This window comes from Narcine bancroftii (assembly GCF_036971445.1).
Source record: "Narcine bancroftii isolate sNarBan1 chromosome 2 unlocalized genomic scaffold, sNarBan1.hap1 SUPER_2_unloc_2, whole genome shotgun sequence".
Lineage (NCBI taxonomy): Eukaryota > Metazoa > Chordata > Chondrichthyes > Torpediniformes > Narcinidae > Narcine > Narcine bancroftii.
Window position 1 is genome coordinate 83,814 of NW_027211799.1, and position 19,728 is coordinate 103,541.

At 45.8% G+C, this 19,728-nt stretch overlaps 1 protein-coding gene across 7 annotated transcripts in view; it reads left to right on the forward strand.

The window, feature by feature from the left end:
* syne3 (spectrin repeat containing, nuclear envelope family member 3) overlaps nt 1–19,728 on the forward strand; it is a 161,128-nt gene that overhangs the window by 46,337 nt on the left and 95,063 nt on the right. For 6 of the 7 annotated variants that reach the window (XM_069912216.1, XM_069912212.1, XM_069912217.1 and 3 more), the window contains 3 exons: nt 4,847–4,984; nt 10,449–10,604; nt 14,353–14,385. In XM_069912216.1, coding sequence (XP_069768317.1) covers nt 4,847–4,984; nt 10,449–10,604; nt 14,353–14,385 — 327 coding nt within the window. Of the gene's footprint in view, nt 1–4,846; nt 4,985–10,448; nt 10,605–14,352; nt 14,386–15,651; nt 16,479–19,728 lie in introns of those variants that run through there. The other variant, XM_069912215.1, reaches the window with a different exon arrangement.

Genomic DNA, 19,728 nt, shown 5'->3' on the forward strand with positions numbered 1-19,728 from the left:
CAGAGCCCACTCTCATCAAGGCAACCCAACCTTTTGAGAGGATTAGCTTAGATTTTAAAGGGCCGTTACCTTCCAACAACAAAAATGTATATTTCCTTGCTGTAATTGATGAATATTCCAGGTTTCCCTTTACGATACCCTGCCCTGACGTCTCGTCAGCGTCTGTCATTAAGTCACTTGACAGAATTTTCAGCATTTTTGGTTTTCCCAATTACATTCATACCGATAGGGGCTCAGCATTCATGAGCGCTGAACTGCGGCGAGCCCTGCTACGGAAGGGGATTGCCACCAGCCATACCACGAGCAACCACCTGCAGGGCAATGGGCAGGTTGAAAGGGCTAATGCAAAGTCTGGAAGACTGTTAATCTTGCTTTAAAAACACATGGTTACCCTGTTACCCGGTGGCAGGAGGTGCTGCCTGAGGCGCTACATTCTATTCGGTCTTTATTGTGTACTGCAACAAATCAAACACCTCATGAACGTATGTTTGCCTTTCCTAGGAAATCAGGAACTGTGATGGACTGGCCAGCCTGTTTATCTGAGCCTGGAACCGTGCTGCTGAAGAGCCACGCTCGGGCGTGTAAAACAGGCCCCCTAGTCCAACCAGTTCAGCCACTGCATACTAACCCCAACTACGTACATGTTAGATTCCCAGACGGGAGTACTGACACTGTACCCCTAAGAGATCTGGCCTCGCCTGGTTCCGCCCCTTCCTCGCACCCCTACTCAGAGTGAGCCTGAGTGGTTGGACTCACCCCCCCAGCCTGTGACCCCTAGTCAGCTTTCAGATGGCCATGCTGAGGCTCCACTGCCTCTCGCTGGCGATTCTGGAGCGGGTCCAGAAGTCAGTCCTTCCCACACTACTGACCCAGGACCTGTACCAGTTCCCAAGGTTGCAAAGGAGCCACCTGTTTTGAGACGAAGCACCAGAATTCGTAAACAACCTGATAGGCTGACATATTCATAAAACATCTCATTATATTTCGATTGCTTGCTGGATACTGGTGTATTTTGCCTGTTAGAATATTTCAAGGCCAAACATGATATCCATGTATCGCTTGCTTCAGTCTTTCCTCGCAGCTGTCCTTTTGATTTTAACCCTTCTTCTGCCAGGAGGGAGACTGTGGTGAATGTCTGCCAGGCTCCCTGTCTCCCCTCTGGCGAGCCTTGCTGTACTAACATTGGCTGAGCATTATCTCTACTGTTAAGGACACTCCCCTTGGATATAACTGTATATGCACCTATTGTCTTTCATTATTGTATCATGAGTTTCTGCTAATAAAAGCCATGATTATTGTTTGACCACATCGTCTTTGCCTACTTCATCAACTGGCACTTCAGGAAGAGAGGGAGAATGGGGGGTAAGCTAGCAGAAACTGAAGTCTATGTAAATGCCAACCATTTGGAGAGGGCCCAGATGGAAAATTAGGTGTTGCTCCTCTAATTTACGGGTGGTCTTGGTTTGACTGCATGAGGCCAAGGATAGCCTGTCACCCCATTCCCACGCTGACACCTATATCAGTGATCTGGATAATGATGTGGTAGATCAGATCAGCAAGTTGGCAGATGTCAGTAAGATTGGGGGTGTGTGGACGAAGAAGGAGGATTTTAAAACTTGCAACTGATGTTCACCAGCTAGAAAAATGGACTGCAAAGCTGCAGATGGGATTTAATGCACCTAAGTGTGAGGTGTGACACTTTGGATAGACCCACCAGGGTAGGAGCCATGCTTAGCATTCATCATCATACCATCGAAAATTGTGATCAAACCAGGGATCTGGTTTTCTCAGATTTAGAATCAGTTTATTGTCATGAATGTTTGTCATAAAATGTGTTGTTTTTGTGTTTATAGTAAAATTGCTATAAATTACATTTCAAGATTCAGGATTTAATTTATTGTCATGTAACGAAGTCTGTGATGTTAAACGAAATTTGTTTTCATCTGCTGTAAGGCAGACAGATTCACAATTGGCAGAAATTGCCTGAGGTGCCTCTTACAGTCAGAGAAGGAAAACAAGAGAGTTTCCCCCAGAGTCACTGAGTTATCTGGAATTGCCAGCACTTCTGCAGTCCCCACAGCCACACAGAGTCTGTGTCCAAACCATCATCAGTCTGAGCTCCAGATCCAAACCTCCGGCACAGTCAGGAACCCTTCAGCACCCTTGGCACCCTCTCGTATTCCAGTTCCAATACCTGGTATCCCTTTAGCCAGTCTCCAGCCTTCCACAGGCTGGTCCTTAACTGCAGTTGCCACCGTCGCCAACAGCCCACCACCTGTGTGTTCTTCAGCTGTAGAGACCCTCACTGGTCCGCCACCATGGTCACTGTCCTGTGGGTCATCTCCTCTGCTTCTCTTTCTCAAAGGGGAGGTGGTCTCCTTGTTTTGTGGTGTCCCGCGCCAGTCCTCTGCTTCCCTGGAGTCTGTAACCCATCGTGACTGCTGCCGATTACAGGTCTCGCTATCTTGGGAGCAGACCTTGCAGTCATGGAATTTTTCAATAAAACCACTTGGCTCCTTTTAAAGCCTGTGCAGATTAATGGCAGCCAGACTGGGCAGTTGGACCCCGCAGGAGTGTTGTGACTCTACTCTCCGCGGGTCCACACCAGTGGCAGCACTGCTGGTGCAACAGCCCTGGCAGCGCCAACATTTAAATTCAATTTCTGTGAGTACACTATTTAAAAATGAATAAATTAGTGCCAAAGAGGGGGAAATGTGAGGTCGTGTCTGTGGGTCATTGTCCATTCAGAAAACTGATGCACTGTTGTTTGTCTTCAGACTCCTGTACCTCCTTCCTGATGGAAGGAGTGAGAAGAGGGCCTGGCCTGGGTGGTGAGGGTCTTTGAGGACAGATGCTGCTTTCTTGAGTTACCACATCTTGTAAACATCCTTAATGGAGTGAAGACTGATGCCCATGATGGCACTAGCCAAGTTTACAACTCTCTGTAGCCTGTTCCTGTCCTGTGCATTGACACCTCCATACCAGACAGTGATGCCACCAGTCAGAATGCTCTCCACCGGTCCACCTGTAGACATTTACAAGTCTTTGGCGACATATCAAATCTCAAATAAGTCATGCCGCCGTTAAGCCTTCTTCGTGATTGCATCAACATGAAGGCCCCGGGATAGATCTTCAGAGATGTTGACACTCAGGCAATTGAAATTCATCACTCTTTCCACTGCTATCCCCTCAATGAGGATCAGTTTGTATTCCCTTCCTGGTCCACAATCAGTTCCTTAATTTTGCTCATGTTTAGTACCAGGTTGTTGTGACACCACTCAACCAGCTGATCTATCTCACTTCTGTGCGCTTCCTCATTGCCATCTGTGATTTGCTGACAACCTCGGTGTCATTGGGAAATTTATAGATGGTATTTGAATTGTGTCATGGGTGTAGAGTGAAGAGAGCAGAGGGCAAAGCATGTATCCTTGAGGTGCTCCTGTGTTGATTGTCAGTGAGGAGGAGACAATGTGACTGAACTGCACTGCACTGACTGGTCTCCCGATGAGGAAGTTGCAAAGGGAGGTGCAGAGGCCCAGCGTTTGAAGCTTGCTGACCAGTGCTGAGGGGCTGATGGTGTTGAGAGCTGAGCTGTAATCAATGAAGGTCTGCCAATCCCTCTACAGTTGGACACTTGACTTCCTCATTGGCAGACTCCCATCAATACAGATGAACAGCAGCACCCTCCACACTGACCATTAATACAGGGGCACTCCCAGGCGGTGTACCGAGCCCACCACTCTATTCTCTCCACTAATGATTGAGTCGCCAATTTCAGCTCCAACCCAATCTATGTTCACTGGAAATGATGCCACAGATTGCAGGATGGAGGTGGAGAATCTGGCTGGGTGGTGCTGGAGGAACAATCTCTCCCCCCCCACCCCCCAGTCAACAACCCGAGGGAACTCATTGTTGATATTTGGCCAGGGACCACGTGCTTGTTTACATTGATGTGACTGAGGTGGAGATAGTCAGAACCTTCCAGTTCCTGGGACCTTTCCTGGAGTTAGGACACTGAGGTAACTGTCAGAAAATACTCAATGTTTCTACTTTCTGAGAAGCCTGAAGGATGTTGGCATGTTGTAGGTTGCTCTCTTAAACCTCTTCAGAGGTACTGTGGAAAGTACAGAGACTGGGCATATTATATCCTGCTTTGGGAATTCAAGTGCCCAGGAATGCAAAGCCTCCAAAAAATGGCAAAAAATACCAGGGCCATCACAGGCTTCAGCCTCCCATCCATTACCGACATATACGTGAGGCACAGCCTCAGGAAGGCGGCCAGCTCGTGAAAGACCCTCATCACCTTGGTCACAGCCTCTTCTCACTGCTCCCTTCAGCAGAAGGTACAGAAACCTGAAGACCAGTACCTCTTAGTTCAAGAGCAGTTCCTTCCCAAAAGTTGCTATGGTATTGAATCTCCCCTTGTTACACTAATCACAGACTGCTCTGACACCACAAATGGACTGCCTGCACTATTCCCTCATTGTTTTTGCACGAGGATTATGGTGAATGTTGGTCTTTCAATTCGTCATGTGCTTGTCATTTGTAATGTCATCCTGTTAATATTATGATTTTTAACATATGCCTGTTCGCTTCAGCAAGTAGGAACTTCGATGTATATGTACATTGACAACGATGAGTTTGCTCATTAGCGCTTTAATGTATCTCTCATCATGGAATTGAGTTGACCTTGAAGCTGGATAATGACCTGAAAGGAAAGGATTTGCGGGGCCTTGAACAGAGTGCAAGTAGTGAGACTGGCTGGATTGGTCCAGTGTGCAACCAGTCGAGATATTGTAATCGTTCTGTGACTTGTACTCCTATTCCTTCTGATAATTGCTAATAGATGAGGAAACACGATGGCGTTAATCGCAAGTTCCTGATGAAGAAGTTTGAAACTTGGCTAAAAACTGAAGATCAGAAATTGACACATATTTTGGATGCCAAGAATCCCCTGAGCAACAACAGGAAAGAAAGTCTAAAGGTAAGAGAGGCCTCACATGTTTTGAATGGCCATTTTTTTACTGGACTGTGTGAGTGAACATGTATTAATCTTGTATTACATTGGCCACGAGTCTCATCAAATGGAAATTAATCAATAGCTTGGATATGGAACAGTCTGCCTCAGAGAAGATGGAGTAGTGCTGGAAGGGTTCTATTTGACCTGTTGGCCCGTGACCAGTGAGGTTTCAGTGTTCAGACCCTGTTTATAATTTAGCATCTGACTTGGATGAAAAACATTTGTAAGTTTGCAGATGACATTAAGATTGGTGGAGTTGCGGAGAGTGTAGAGAGCTATTTTTTTTTTTAAAAAAAAAAGAGAGCTATTATAGAACATAGAACTGTACAAGCCCTTTGGGATGTGGTTTTCTACCAAAGAATACAACAGAATATTGATCAGTGAAATTGCAAGTATGAAGTGGGCATTGGGAGATGAAATGTAAAGGGCATGTATACAGTTCATGGTCGGAGCTTTTTAAGCACAGTTGTGCAGACGGATCTGGGGGGCGGGGTTCAGGACTGAAGCTCATTGAAAATTACCACGTAATTACAGGTTGGTTTTTATGAAAGGATGGGGTGTGAATGGTTTCATTGGGCAGGGCATTGGTTATAAAATTTGGTTATGCTACACTTGGAACACTGTGCAGTTCTGGTTGCCCCATAATGGGAAAGATGTGAAGGCTTTGGAAAGGGTACAAAAGAGGATCACCAGGATGTTGCCTGGTTTAAAGGGCATGGGCTGTGGGAGGGAGACTGGACAAACAGCTTGGCGTGTCAAAATACAGATGCTGGAGGAACTCAGCCAGTCTCTCAATGTTACTGACATTTCAGGCCTGAGCCCTTCCTCAAGGTATGAACACAAAAAAGCTAAGTATCTGTGTTAAAGGCTGGGGAAAAATGGGGAAGGGGAATGAATGGGGGGAGGGGGGGATGAGCACCAACCAACGGACAAAAGGAGTTTTTGGACATGCAACGAGGACAGGAGAGAGGTAAGTTCCGGGACCGGACAAGATAAACCCAGGTTGCTGTGGGAAGGGAGGTAAGAGATTGCTGGAACATTGGCAATTATCTTCGCATCCTCCTTGGCCAATGGGGAGGGAGGTGCCGGAGGATTAAAGAATGGGAAATGTGTGTCCTGATCCAGGGTAATCGAGGCCAAAGTCTGGTCGCTGCTGGAGAGTTGGTTTGGGGCGGTCGCCCCCATGCTGCACATGCGGGGCTGCTCCTTGCTGCCAGAAATGGTGCCAATCTGGTTTGCCGCCCCTATGGCCCTGATGAGCTGTTCTCCACCACCAGAAGTGACACCAGAGGTGAAGCTGGAAGTGGCGTGGTCCAGGATGGTAGTGCCTGTTGCCTGCACGCGGCGCTGCTGGATGGACGTTAGGATCTACATACCTTCCCATAGTGTCCCTTCTTCCTGCAGGCAGACCATGTAATATTTCAGGCCAGGCTTTCTTTCGGGGATGCTTCATGTGTCCGCAGAAGAAGCACTTCTGGTGCTCGATGGCGGTGGTGATGACCTAGGACCTCGCGTTCCAAGATGGTGGCACCCGAGCTCCCCATGTGTTGGCCGTGTTCCTCGAGGAGAAGACCACTGCCTTCAGCTGCTCTGTCTCAAGCGCTTTAGCCAGGTTGACTACTTCTAGCAGGTTTCAATCGTCCTTTTCTGAGAGTCTCTGTCTGATGTGATCAAACTTGAATCCAGCTACAAATGCATCATGTATCAGGCCTTCTAGATGGGCAGCAGCAGAGACTTCTCGACAGTCACAGGCTTGCCGCAACTCCCACAGGACCCTTATGTACTCGTCAACTGACTCACCAGGTGCTTGTCTACAAATGCCCAGGAGGAATTGGATGTAGATGACGTTTGTCAGGGCCAGATACTGTTTATGCAGGAACTCCGTTGTGGCCGAGTACGTTGTGCAGTCCTTGATCACCTGGAAGACACGTGGCTGACCTGAATGTTGCGTCTCATTAAGGCGTTGAGGCAGTGCAGCTCTTGATCAAATTTGATTGAGGCCTCCGGATCTTAAGGGTCGATGTCCAGTTTATCCGCCCATGTTGCCTTGTCCATGGCGATTAAATTGTAGTGCGATCGATCAACCACATTAGATAAAGAGTTGTGATTAATAGGCTTTAATCACCTTAAGAGATCAGCACATCTCACATGTTGCTGGCCTGGTTCCAAGGCAGGTACTGAAGGAGGGGTTTGGGTGTAACAACCTTTATGGGGATTGCAGGGAGGGAGGACTCACAGGTTCGGGGGCCGGGCCAGCCAATACAGTGATTGCACAACAACCCTCCCACCCCTTGTGCTGAGGGGCTGATGGTGTTGAGAGCTGAGCTGTAATCGATGAAGGTCTGCCAATCCCTCTACAGTTGGACACTTGACTTCCTCATTGGCAGACTCCCATCAATACAGATGAACAGCAGCACCCTCCACACTGACCATTAATACAGGGGCACTCCCAGGCGGTGTACCGAGCCCACCACTCTATTCTCTCCACTAATGATTGAGTTGCCAATTTCAGCTCCAACCCAATCTATGTTCACTGGAAATGATGCCACAGATTGCAGGATGGAGGTGGGGAATCTGGCTGGGTGGTGCTGGAGGAACAATCTCTCCCCCCCCCCCCCCCCCCCACCTTGTTAGCCTGTACTCACTGTGCCCCTCCCCTCCACCTTGTGAGCCAGTACTCACTGTGCCCCTCCCCTCCACCTTGTGAGCCAGTACTCTCTGTGCCCCTGCCCTCCACCTTGTGAGCCAGTTCTCACTGTGCCCCTGCCCCCACCTTGTGGGCCTGTACTCACTGTGCCCCTGCCCCCACCTTGTGAGCCTGTACTCACTGTGGCCCTTCACCCCCCTCCCCCACCTCTTCTTCCACTACCTTTTCATTCAGGAACCTGCCTGTTTGAGGAAGGACTCAGATGTAAATTACTGGTTACCCTTTATCTACAGATTCTGTGTGACCTGCTGAGTTTCCTCAACAATTTTGTGTATTTCACTAAAATCACAACGTCTGTACACTTTCTGTTTGAACTGAAGTAACAAGGGATTCCAGGGAATGGAGTCTTATTCTTTAAGATAAGATTTGAAGGGAACCCAAGGGAGAATTTTTCATGCAGAGGGTGGAGAACATATGGAATGAGCTGCTGGTGTAAGTCATTTAAAAAGATGGAGACAGGTACGTACTGTACATAGTACAGGTGTAGAGGGATATCGAACCACAAAATACTGCGGCACTGAATCAGGCCTCTTCGGCCCTCCTAGTTTGTGCCAAACCATTTTTTTTGTTGCCTCGACCCATTGACCTGCACCCCATCCATAGCCCTACATACCTCTCCTATCCATGTTCCTGCTCATATTCTTCTTAAATGTTGAAATTGAACCCACCCCCACCACTCTCTGTGCGAAGGTTCCCCTCATGTTTCCCCTAAACTTTTCACCTTTCATCCTTAACCCATGTCCTCTGTTTCTCCCCATCTGCCCTCAGTGGAAAAATTTGACCTACATTTACTCTGTCTGTCCCCCTCATAATTTTAAATAACTCTATCAAATCTCCCCTCATTCCTCTATGCTCCATGGAATAAAGTCTTAACCTGTTGAACCTTTCCCTCTAACTCAGTTCTTGAAGTCCGGGCAACATTGTAGTAAATCTTCTCAGCACTTTTTCTATCTTATTGATATCTTTCCTATAGTTGGGTAACCAAAACTTCACACAATCCTCCAAATTTGGCCTCACCAGTGTCTTAAACAACTTTACCATAACATCCCAACTCCTGTACTCAATACTTTGATTTATGAAGGCCAACTTGCCAAAAGCTCTGTTTATAACCCTATCCACCTGTGACTCCACTTTTATGGAATTATGTAACTGTACTCCCAGATCTCTCTGTTCTACATCATTCCTCGGGCCTGACCATTTACCGTGTACGTCCCTTCTTGGTTTGTCCTTCCAAAATGCAACACCTTACACTTGTCTGCATTAAATTCCATCTGCCATTTTTCATCTCATTTTCCAGCTGGTCCAGATCTCTCTGCAAGATTTGGAAACCTTTTTGTTCACAACACCTCTTGGTGTCTTTCTCTAAGCTTACTGATCCAATTTACCATATTATCATCCAGCTCATTGATATAGATGACAAACAATAATGGTCCCAGCACTGATCCCTGAGGCACATCACTGGTCACAGACCTCCAGTCTTTGAACCAATCATCCACCACTACTCTCTGGCTTCTCCCATCCAGCCATTGTTGAATCTAATTCGCCACCATGTAGCGTCTGAACTTTTCTGACTAACCTTCCATGCAGGACCTTGACATCATCCACAGACTTTCCTTCATCAACTTTCCTGATAACCTCCTTGAAAAACTCTGTTTATTCCATGCAAAAGCCATTTTCAGTCTATAGTTTCTATATTCTCTCTGTGTCTGCGTGGGTTTTCTCCAGCGGCTTCAGTTTCCTCCCACTGTTCCAAAATGTACAAGGGCGTTGGTTAATAGGATGTAACTTGGGTGGCACGGACTTTTCGGCCGAAATGGCCTGTTACTGTGCTGTATGTCTAAATTATGATCACTAGACCCAAAATGTTCCTCTTCATCTACTTCAGTCACCTGTCCTGCCTCGTTCCCTCTCTCTAGTTGGTACCTCAATATATTGATTAAGAAAACATTTGACAAACTCCAAGCCGTCCAGGCCTTTTACAGGATGGGAGCCCCAGTCAATATGTGGAAAGTTAAAATCCGTTCCTATCACAGCCTTCTGTTTCCTGCGTCTGCCATCTCTCTACAGATTTGCTCCTCCAATTCTCGCTGACTATTTGGTGGTCTATAATGCAACCCCATGAGGGTGGATATACCTTTCCTGTTCCTCAGCTCCACGCATATAGTCTCAGTAGATGAGCCCTCTGGTCTGTCCTGCCAAAGCACAGCTGTGATATTTTCCCTGATGAGCAATGCCATTCCTCCCTCTTTCATTCCCTTCTCCCCCCCCCCCACCCAACGCCCGCGTTCTATCACGTCTAAAGCAACAGGAGGCTGAAATATTGAGCTACCAGTCCTGCCCCTCCTGTGACCAAGTTTCACTAATGGCCACAGTGCCACACACTCTAAGCTTGTCTGCCTTTCCTACAATTGCTTGCACTGAAATAGATGCACCTGAGAACATTTCCACCATGTACAACCTGTTGACTCTAACGGTGCATGTAATTTTCGCATCTTTTCCCTCCTCCACTCTGGTTCCCCTTCTCCACAAATCTAGTTTAAACCCACCGGAGCAGTACTAGCAAACATTCCCGCAAGGATATTCATCCCCCTCCAGTTCAGATGCAAACCAAATATTGGCTAATGGCTCAGGAAGACACCTTGGTCAAAACCAGAGTTGGCCCAAGGGACTGTTTGCTGTAAAACTGTAGATCACTAACTTTTTTGAAATGATTGTTTCCAGAAGCTGAATTGTGCTGTCCCTCATGGTCAGAAGATCTTTGAAAAGCTGATGGATATCAAGTATGCCATTGTAAATGAAGAGAAAAAGAAGCTGGAAGATCTGCGATATCGATGGGTATTATACAAAACAAAGCTGAGAGATGCTGCCTATCTCCAGGTATGCACTGTTTCTTGGATTCACAGGATTTCCAAAATTTCTTCCAGGTTTATGTCAACATTTTGAATTGAGTCAAGTTCATGTGTACTAAGATGAACTTTTAGCATTTTGGCAATTTTAACATTTAAGCAAAATTTGGACAGGGACATGGATGGGAGAGCTATGGGAGGGCTCTGGACTGGATGCAGATTAGTGGGACGAGGCAAAAAAAATAGTTCTGCACAGACTAGAAGGACTGAGGGGGCCTGTTTCTGTGCTGTAATGTTCTATGGTTCTAAGTGATAGAGGTTGTTTTGTGAGCAGTCCAGGAGACATACATGGTACAACAAATGTGACCATACAAAAGTGCAGTTTCAAAGATTAGTTAATATGGAACAATGGCTGCATGAGAGTACTGTTGGGGTTCATTCTGGAGTCTGATGGTGGCAACAAAGAAACTCACCTTGAACCTTAATCTCATGCTCCTAAATTCTTCTCATTGCGAGAGTGGTGAAGGGAGTGTGACTGAGTTGAATGAGGTTTTTTTTAAACATGTTGGCTGCTTTTCCAAGGCAGTGGGAGTTGATGGACGAGAGGGCGATATATGTAATGGCGTGAGTCATATTAATAATCATCAGCTGTTTCATGTGGTCTTGGGCAGAGCAGTTCCTGCACCACGTGGTGATACATCCTGATAGGATACTTTCAATGGTGCCCCTCCAGAAGTTGACGAACAATCGTGGTGACTTGCCAGAGTTCCTCGGGGTTCTGCAGTGGAGGTGCACCAGCATCTTCTTGGCCTTTGGATTGACATGGGTGGACTAGCACATATCATTGGATATGTTGATTCCAACAAAATTCAAGCTGCCTAACATCACCACCTAATGAGGTGACCAGAACACGACACAATATTCCAGAAATATGGTCTCACCAGAGATTTATAGAGCTGAAACTTTACCTCATAACTCCTGATTTCCATCCCCCAACTAATGAAGCCCAGCATACCATAGGCTTTCTTAGCTATCCTATCAACCTGTGTGGCCATCTTGAGAGAATATCCATTTGGACCCCAAGGACCCTCTGTTCTTCCACACTGTAGAGTATCCTCCCATTAACCATGTACTCTGCCTTCAAGTTTGATCTTCCAAAATGCATCACCTCACACTTATCCAGTTTGAAATTCATCTGCCACTTTTCCCCATACTCTACATTCTGTCTATATCCTGTTGTAACCTATGACAATTTTCAACACTAACTGATGAGAGGAGAAGCCTTCTTGGATTTAGTACTGGGTAATGAAACTCCAATCTTTGTATCATCTGCAAACTTTTTGACCCATCCCTCTACTTCATCCAGGTCATTTATAAAAATCTCAAAGAGCAGGGGTGTCAGAACAGATGCCTGTGGAACTCCACTGGTCACTGACCTCCAGACAGAATACTTTCCTTTCACTACTACCCTCTCTTTCTTCAGTCAAACCAATTCTGTATCCACAAAGCCAAGGTTCCAAGGATCCCATGCCTCATAACTTTCCGAATGAGTCTCCCAAGGGGGCCTTGTCTAATGCTTTAATCAAATCCGTAGACACCGCACATGCCATCCTGCATTCATCAATTTCCTGTTGTCCCATCAAAAAACAATTAGAATCGTGAGGCACGACCTTCCCTTCACAAAGCCCTGCTGACTATCCTTGAGCAGATTGTACTTCTCCAAATGCTCATAGATCCTATCCTTAAGAATCCTCTCCATTAGTTTACACACCCCTGACTTAAGACTCACTGGTCTAGAATTTCTAGGATTCTTCCTATTACCTTTTTTAAACAAGGGGGCCACATTTGCCGTTCTCCAATCCTCTGGTACCTCCTCTGTTGCCAAGAAGGACACAAAGATCTAGAACTACTTCTTTCCTAATCTCAATGTGCTCCAACACAAGTGCTGGTTCTGTTCTGACCTCATCTTTTTCTCTTGTGAATACTGAAGCAAAGTATTCATTTAGGTCCTCCCCAACCTCCTCCGCCTCCAGACACGTTGCCTCCTTTATCCTTATGCACCTCTACATTCACTCTTGTCATTCTTCTGTTCTTCACATATGCATAGAACACCTTAGAGGATTCCTCAATCCTACATGCCAAGGCCTTCTCATGCCCCCTTCAAGCTCTCCTAAGATCTTTATGAAGTTCCTTACAAGCTACCATAAAATTCTCATGAGCCCTTCCTATCATCTGCTTCCTAAATCTTGTGTAAACTTCCTTCTCCCCAACTAGCTGTCTCGCCTCTTTTGTCAATCATGGTTCCCTTTTCTTACCATTTTTTCCATGTCTCAGCGGAGCAAACCTATTCAGAACCCTGCACGTGGCCCCTAAATATCCTCCACAGTTCTTTGCTTTTCCCCGAGAGACTAATGCCATCATAATTAGCCCTTCCCCAATTAAACACACCATTTTGTCTATTCCTATCCTTGTCCATAGCTATGCTAAAGTTCAGGGAGATGTAGGCACTCTCTTCAAAATTCTCCCCCACCAAGAGGTCCAAGTTCATTACCCAGTACTAAATCCAATTATGGCCTCTCTTATCAGCTGGTCCACATATTGTCAGGAATCCTTGGACAGACCAGAGAAATTCAGCCCCATCCATTCCTCTTGCAGTCAGGAGGTGCCAGTCAATATTAGGGAAGTAGATGTTCTCTCTGCACCATTCCAAAATTTGCTCACTGATCTGTCCTCAGTGTCCCGAAGGCATTTTGGGGGCCCATAGACAACTCCTAATACAGTAATGTCTCCCTGTTTCTGACTGACTCTGTGGCACTTGCTTTTCAATAGAAGTGATTCAATCCCTGACCAGTAGTGCTACTCCCCCACCCCCTCCCCCTTCTACCTCCCATCCTTTTCCTTTTAAAACCCCTAAACCCTGATTCCTGCATCAGCCAAGTCTCTGTAACAGCCACAACATCGTAGTTCCATGTACTGATTCAGGCTCTAAATTCATCCCTTTTATTCCTAATGCTCCTAGCATTGAAATAGACACATTTCATCCCCTCTAACTAACTTCACTTTTCCCTCATATACCCATAAAATTTCATCATCTTTTCCACTTCATGCCCTATTCTCTGCCCTCACATAATGGTTCCTACCCCCCTGCCAAACTCGTTTAAATCTCCCCAACTGCTCTAGCAAACCTGCCCATTGGGATATTGATCCCCCTCCAATTCGGGTGCAGCCCCTCCTTTTTGTACATGTCAGACCTTCCCCAGAAAAGATCCCAATGATCTACCATTCTAAACCCCTTCAGCCTCGCATTCATCTACCATAAACCTACCCTCTCTGGCATGTGGTACAGGCTGAAATCACGAGATTACCACCCTTGTGGTCCTGCTTTTCAACTTCCTTCCTAACTCCCCATATTCCCTCTTCAGGACCTCATCCATTCTCCAATCTGTCATTGGTACCAGCGCAGTCTATGACATCTGGCTGCACATCCTCCTGTTTGAGAATATCGTGGACCCGATCAGAGGCATCCCTGACCCTGGCAGCTGGGAGGCAACATGCCCTCTGGTAGTCTCGGTCTTCTTCACAGAAGCCTTCAATCTGATCACAGAATTATTGAATCACCAGCCACTGCACTTATCTGTCTAAGCTTGCGTTCAATTCATCATATGGTATTTACAGATCTTGGCTGATCACTCTGGGCTGCTCAGCACCCTGTCTTTGTTCAGGCACTGGTTATTTGCTGTTTTATTTACTGTCCACTTTTCATGTGATTTATTTCTTAGATCCAAGCTGAAGATGCTGTTGAAGTTGAAAAGGTAATTGTATTTTGTTGAACTGATTGTTTTTAATGGTATGCACTCAGCTTTCGAGGAGGCAGATGTGGTGTGTCGAATTGAAAGCATAGATTGGGTAGATAGTAATGTGGGTCATCAGGGAAGCTCGCAGTATCCCTGATGACTTTATTAGCGAGAAGTGCATCCAGCTGCAGCTCGTGACAGACTGTATTATGGAATTGGAGTTGGAGCTGGATGAAGTCCGGATCATTTGAGAGGCTGAGGGGGTGATAGGAGGTGCAGGGATCCTATCATACGGAGGAAGCAGGAGGGAGGTAGCTGGGTGACAGACAAGAGGGAAAGGGAATAGGCAGTTAGTGCAGGGCGCCCTGTGGCCATGTCCCTCAATAACAAGTTCAGTAAGATCCAGTAAAATCCCCGTTATCCAGAATTCAAGCAACCAGCAAAAAAAATCACAGAAAATAAATAGGTTAAAAAATGAAAGCTTAAAATTAGGCCCCTCCCCCTCCCACCCAGTCACTTTGCCAATCACACAACACGCTATCTCAAGCAACTGGCAGGGAGGTTTGCTAATGCTGCTGGGGGGTGGGGGAGTTTAAATGAGATTGGCAGGGGATGGGGGAGCCAAAGTAAAGCAGTAGAGGAAGAGGTGGATGGTACACAAGTAGGGGCAGCTGGTGGGGAATTTGTGTGGAAGGACAGGCAGAGCAGGCAAAATTACAGCCAGTGGGATGTTTTTATTAAAAAAAAAGTAACAAATACAAGGCTGAAAATTTTGTATTGAAATGCACACGGGATAGGAAATAAAGTGGTGACCTTGTAGTGCATCTCCACATTGGCAGGTGTGGTTTGGCCATCACATCCTTTATTATCTAATTGCAGAAGTACAACCCGATGAAACCATATTCTCTAGTCCTCGGTGCAAAACACACAGACACGGACCCACACGTAACACGCACACAGACAAACAATACATACGTATCTATATAAATAATGTTCCGTGAATATGAGAGTATCGGAGGGTCAGTGTGAGCAGTTCCTATAGTGGTTTCAGCGTTCTCACTGCCCGTGGGAAGAAGCTGTACCTCAGCCTGGTGGTGCATCTCTTCCCTGACAGGAGCAGCTGAAAGTGGCTGTGTGAGGAGTGGAAGGAGTTCTCAATGATTTTGGGCACCCTCTTCAGACAACAATCCAGGTTGATCATGTAGATGGAGGAGGGAGACTCTGGTGATCCTCTCTGTCACTCTTGTGGTCCTGTGGATTGACCTTTGATCCATTTCTCTGCAGCAACTGTACCCACACAGTGATGTAACTGGCCAGGGCGCTCTCGATACAGCTCCCGTAGAAGGTTGACCTGATGGTGGCGGTAGCCTTGTCCACTTCAGTCTTCTCAGGAAGTGCAGTCGCTGTTGTACCTTCCTGACCAGTGAGGAGATGTTGAATGTCCACAATAGGTCACTAGTTAAGTGAACTCCAAGGAACTTGGTGGCTTCTACTCTCTCCACTACAGAGTTGTTGATGTGTGGTGGAGAGTGGTCGTCCCTGATGCACTCAGGTAAGTCATTCCTGAACTGCAGCTCCCACACTCATCAAGCTTAACAATCAATATCTTGTTGACACTTATAGTCGACTGGTTTTGAACCTCTTCTTCCTGCAAATGGTTCAACCAAGCATAGTTTTTACAGTGCGAGGTTCATCTCCCACACTCCTTATCCTATCTAGTAGTTCCAGAGCATTTGGAACGTCTGAACCAATCAGCAACTCTATCTCAGAGTTGATTTTTGCGTAAACAGACATTTTTCCAATGCGTCCACGGTTCAATGTCATTTTGATGTGGGATGTTTCCTTCATGCACAGGCATAGGTTTCTGAGTGCATTCACCTGGAAGTTCACAAAATGTGTTACTATCCAGTCCGGTGATCTCGAAACCCAAAACAATGATGGTTTCAATGGGTTGAACTTGAACTATAGTTATCAATAGAAGTTTTGACCACCTTCTTTGAAGATTAAGCTTATTCATTAGCCCCTTAGTATTGCTTCCTGGGTGAAGAAATGCAGAATTATGCACTTTTGCATTTCCTTTCTTGGCCTTGACTTTTTTAGGTACTACACCCCTCCCCCCCCCCCCCCCCCCCCCGTCCTAGGAAGACAATTTGTCAGTGCTGAAGCTTCAATATTGTTTTCACCAGCTTCTTTTCTTGGAAGATATGTAGCATTTTGGGATGCTTTTGACTACGTATGTTGCAGCTAAGTTGCTTTTTGCAGTTTTTACTGATGTGTCCTTTACACAGATGACCAAAACACACTCCATTTTCCTTCACAAAAGTGACTTTCCCACTATTCATCTTCCATCTGTGCACACTTTCCAAAGTATACTTATCATTGCAGAAAAAACATTTCTTCACAATAGGCAAACTTTCATTTTCCTTATTTTCTTCATCCGGCACTGTCAGAGAGATGGCAAATGTTTGTTTTTAGAATTTTAGTTGCGGGTCCAATAACAACCAATGTCACCAAAACTAAGGAGTTGATTGTTGACTTCAGGAAAGGAAAACCAGAGGTTTACAATCCAGTGATCATTGGGGGATCAGAGGTGGAGAGGGTGAGCACATTTAGGTTCTTGGGAGTCACTATCTCGGAGGATCTTTCCTGGACCCAACACACCAATGGCAACGTGAAGAAAGGACGACAGCGCTTCTATTTTCTTGGGAGTTTGCGAAGGTTTGGTAGACGTGTGGTGAAAAGTGTGCTGACCGGCTACATTGTAGCCGGGGACACCAATACAACTGAGTCTGGTCCAGGGACACCAATACTACTGAGCATAAAGCCCTCCAAAAGGTAGTGGACACAGCCCAGGACATTACAAAACCTTCCCCACTATTGAGTACATTGGCAGGGAACACTGCCGTCGGAGAGCAGCAGCAATCATCAAAGACCCACACCACTCAGCACATGCTCTGTTCTCACTGCTGCCATCAGGAAAGAGGTCTAGGGGCCACAAGACTCGCACCACCAGATCCAGGAACAGTTGCTGCTCCTCCACCATCAGACTCCTCAACAACAAACTCATATCAGGGACTGGTTTAAGGACTCGTACTTGTGCACTTTATTGATTTTTCTTTCTTTGTTCTCTCTGTATTGCACAGTTGTTTACATTTATTACCTGTTAACAATTCTTTTGATTGTTTACATGTTTATGCTGTGTACAGTTTATTTTTTGCATTACCAATTAGTGGTGATTCTGCCATGCCCGCAGGAAAAAGGAATCTCGGGGTTGTATGTGATGTTCTCTGACAATAAATCTGTAATCTGATTTGGACCACTCTACTTCTTCCTGTCTGAGTGCCTTTGATATTTCCATTGTTGTTCGTTATATACATTAATGATCTAGATGATGGGGTGGTAAATTGGATTAGTAAATATGCAGACGATACTAAGATAGGTGGAATAGTGGATAATGAAGAAGGTTTTCAAGGATTGCAGAGGGATTTGGGCTGCTTAGAAAAGTGGGCTGAAAAATGGCAGATGGAATTTAATGCTGATAAGTGTGAGGTGCTTCATTTTGGTAAGAAGAATCAGAACAGGACATACGTGGTAAATGGGAGAGCATTGAGGAATACAGAAGAGCAGAAAGATTTAGGAGTGACGGTACATCATTCCCTGAAGGTAGAAACTCACGTGAATAGGGTGGTGAAGAAGGCTTTTAGTATGCTGGCCTTTATCAATCATTGCATGGAATATAGGAGTTGGGAGGTGATGTTGAGATTGTATAAGGCGTTGGTGCGGCCTAATTTGGAGTTCTGTGTGCAGTTCTGGTCGCCTAATTATAGGAAGGATATAAACAGAGTGGAGAGAGTGCAGAGAAGGTTTACCAGAATGTTACCTGGGTTTAAGCATCTAGAGTATAGGGGAGAGATTGGACAGATTAGGTCTTTATTCTTTGGAGCGTAGAAGGTTGAGAGGGGATTTGATAGAAGTATTTAAGATTATGAAAGGGATAGACAGAGTGGATGTGGATAGACTATTTCCGTTAAGAGGAGGAAAGATTAAAACAAGAGGACATGAGTTAAGAATTAAGGGGCAGAGGTTTAGAGGTAACATGAGGGGGAACTTCTTTACTCAGAGAGTGGTAGCCGTGTGGAATGATCTTCCGGGAGAAATAGTGGCGGCGGAGTCAATTGTATTATTTAAGAAAAGGTTGGACAGGTATATGGATGAGAAGAAGATGGAGGGTTATGGGCATTGTGCAGGGAGGTGGGACTAGAGAGGGGTGTTTGGTTCGGTGCGGACTAGAAGGGCCTAATGGCCTGTTTCCGTGCTGTAATTGTTATGTTATGTTTATGTTATGTTACACTGGATCTATGACAATGTCCACTTGCCCTTCAATGAACTCCACCAAGTCCTTAAGGGTAGCTGTCTCATCGCATCTTTTCTGGTATTCAACATCCGGTAGGGTAATTTATTTAAGATGATTAGTATACTAGTAGATATGTCAAGCTCTCGTAGATGGCCAATCTCCGACCTGTCCTAAGCTTGTAAAAGCCTTGTGTCGCCTGGTTTTATTGATGACCATGAAAGAGCCTTCTGTACATAAACTGAAGGAATTTTATTCTTGTTGTCAAAATGCCTCTTTAGTAAAAACTTTAGTAAACAGTGAATTTCATGACTTGTTCATGACAATAAATCCTGATCCTGATTCTGACTTGGCCTTTTCAAATCCTTCATTCGGGGTCATTTGATGGCAACTTGATTACAAGTTAATGCGCCTGTCCACTCGTCAATTTATCCAAATAACATAGACAATCCAACTAGCTTTGGGTCTCAATTTTAATATTTTTCATAAATGATTGGAATTGAAGTGGGTCACTATCAAAAACTGGACTCTTTTGGGCAGAGAAGAGCGAGACTGTAACTGAATGAATGATGAATGCAGCCACTTCATCTTGCCTTCTTATGCCGAGGCGTAAATTACTTTGTTCACCTGGATTTCTGTTACTTGTCAGGAGTGGGCAGTATTCTGCTTGATTGGACTTGCATCTCTGTCCACTGGGTTCATAATTGGGCTTTGAGATTTGGAGTCGAAGTGGGAGTTCCTGGAAGGCCCGGCGAGGGGCCTGCGTACAGAGAGTGGGAGGAGTGAGCAGAGGCAATTTCGATGAGGGAGAGGGTTCTGATCACACGAGGAGTAAGAGGATTGGGGAATTACCAGGCCGAAGAGGCCCGACGAGGATCGCAGGCTTGGAGAGCCCCAGCGAAGCCTGCTTGGAGCAGTGGCAGCCGCGGAGAGAAGTCCAGGCTGGCGAGACCTGGGGGGGAGAAGTGGTGAAGAGGAGAATCAATTTTCTTTCTTTGTGTTTTGGTCTA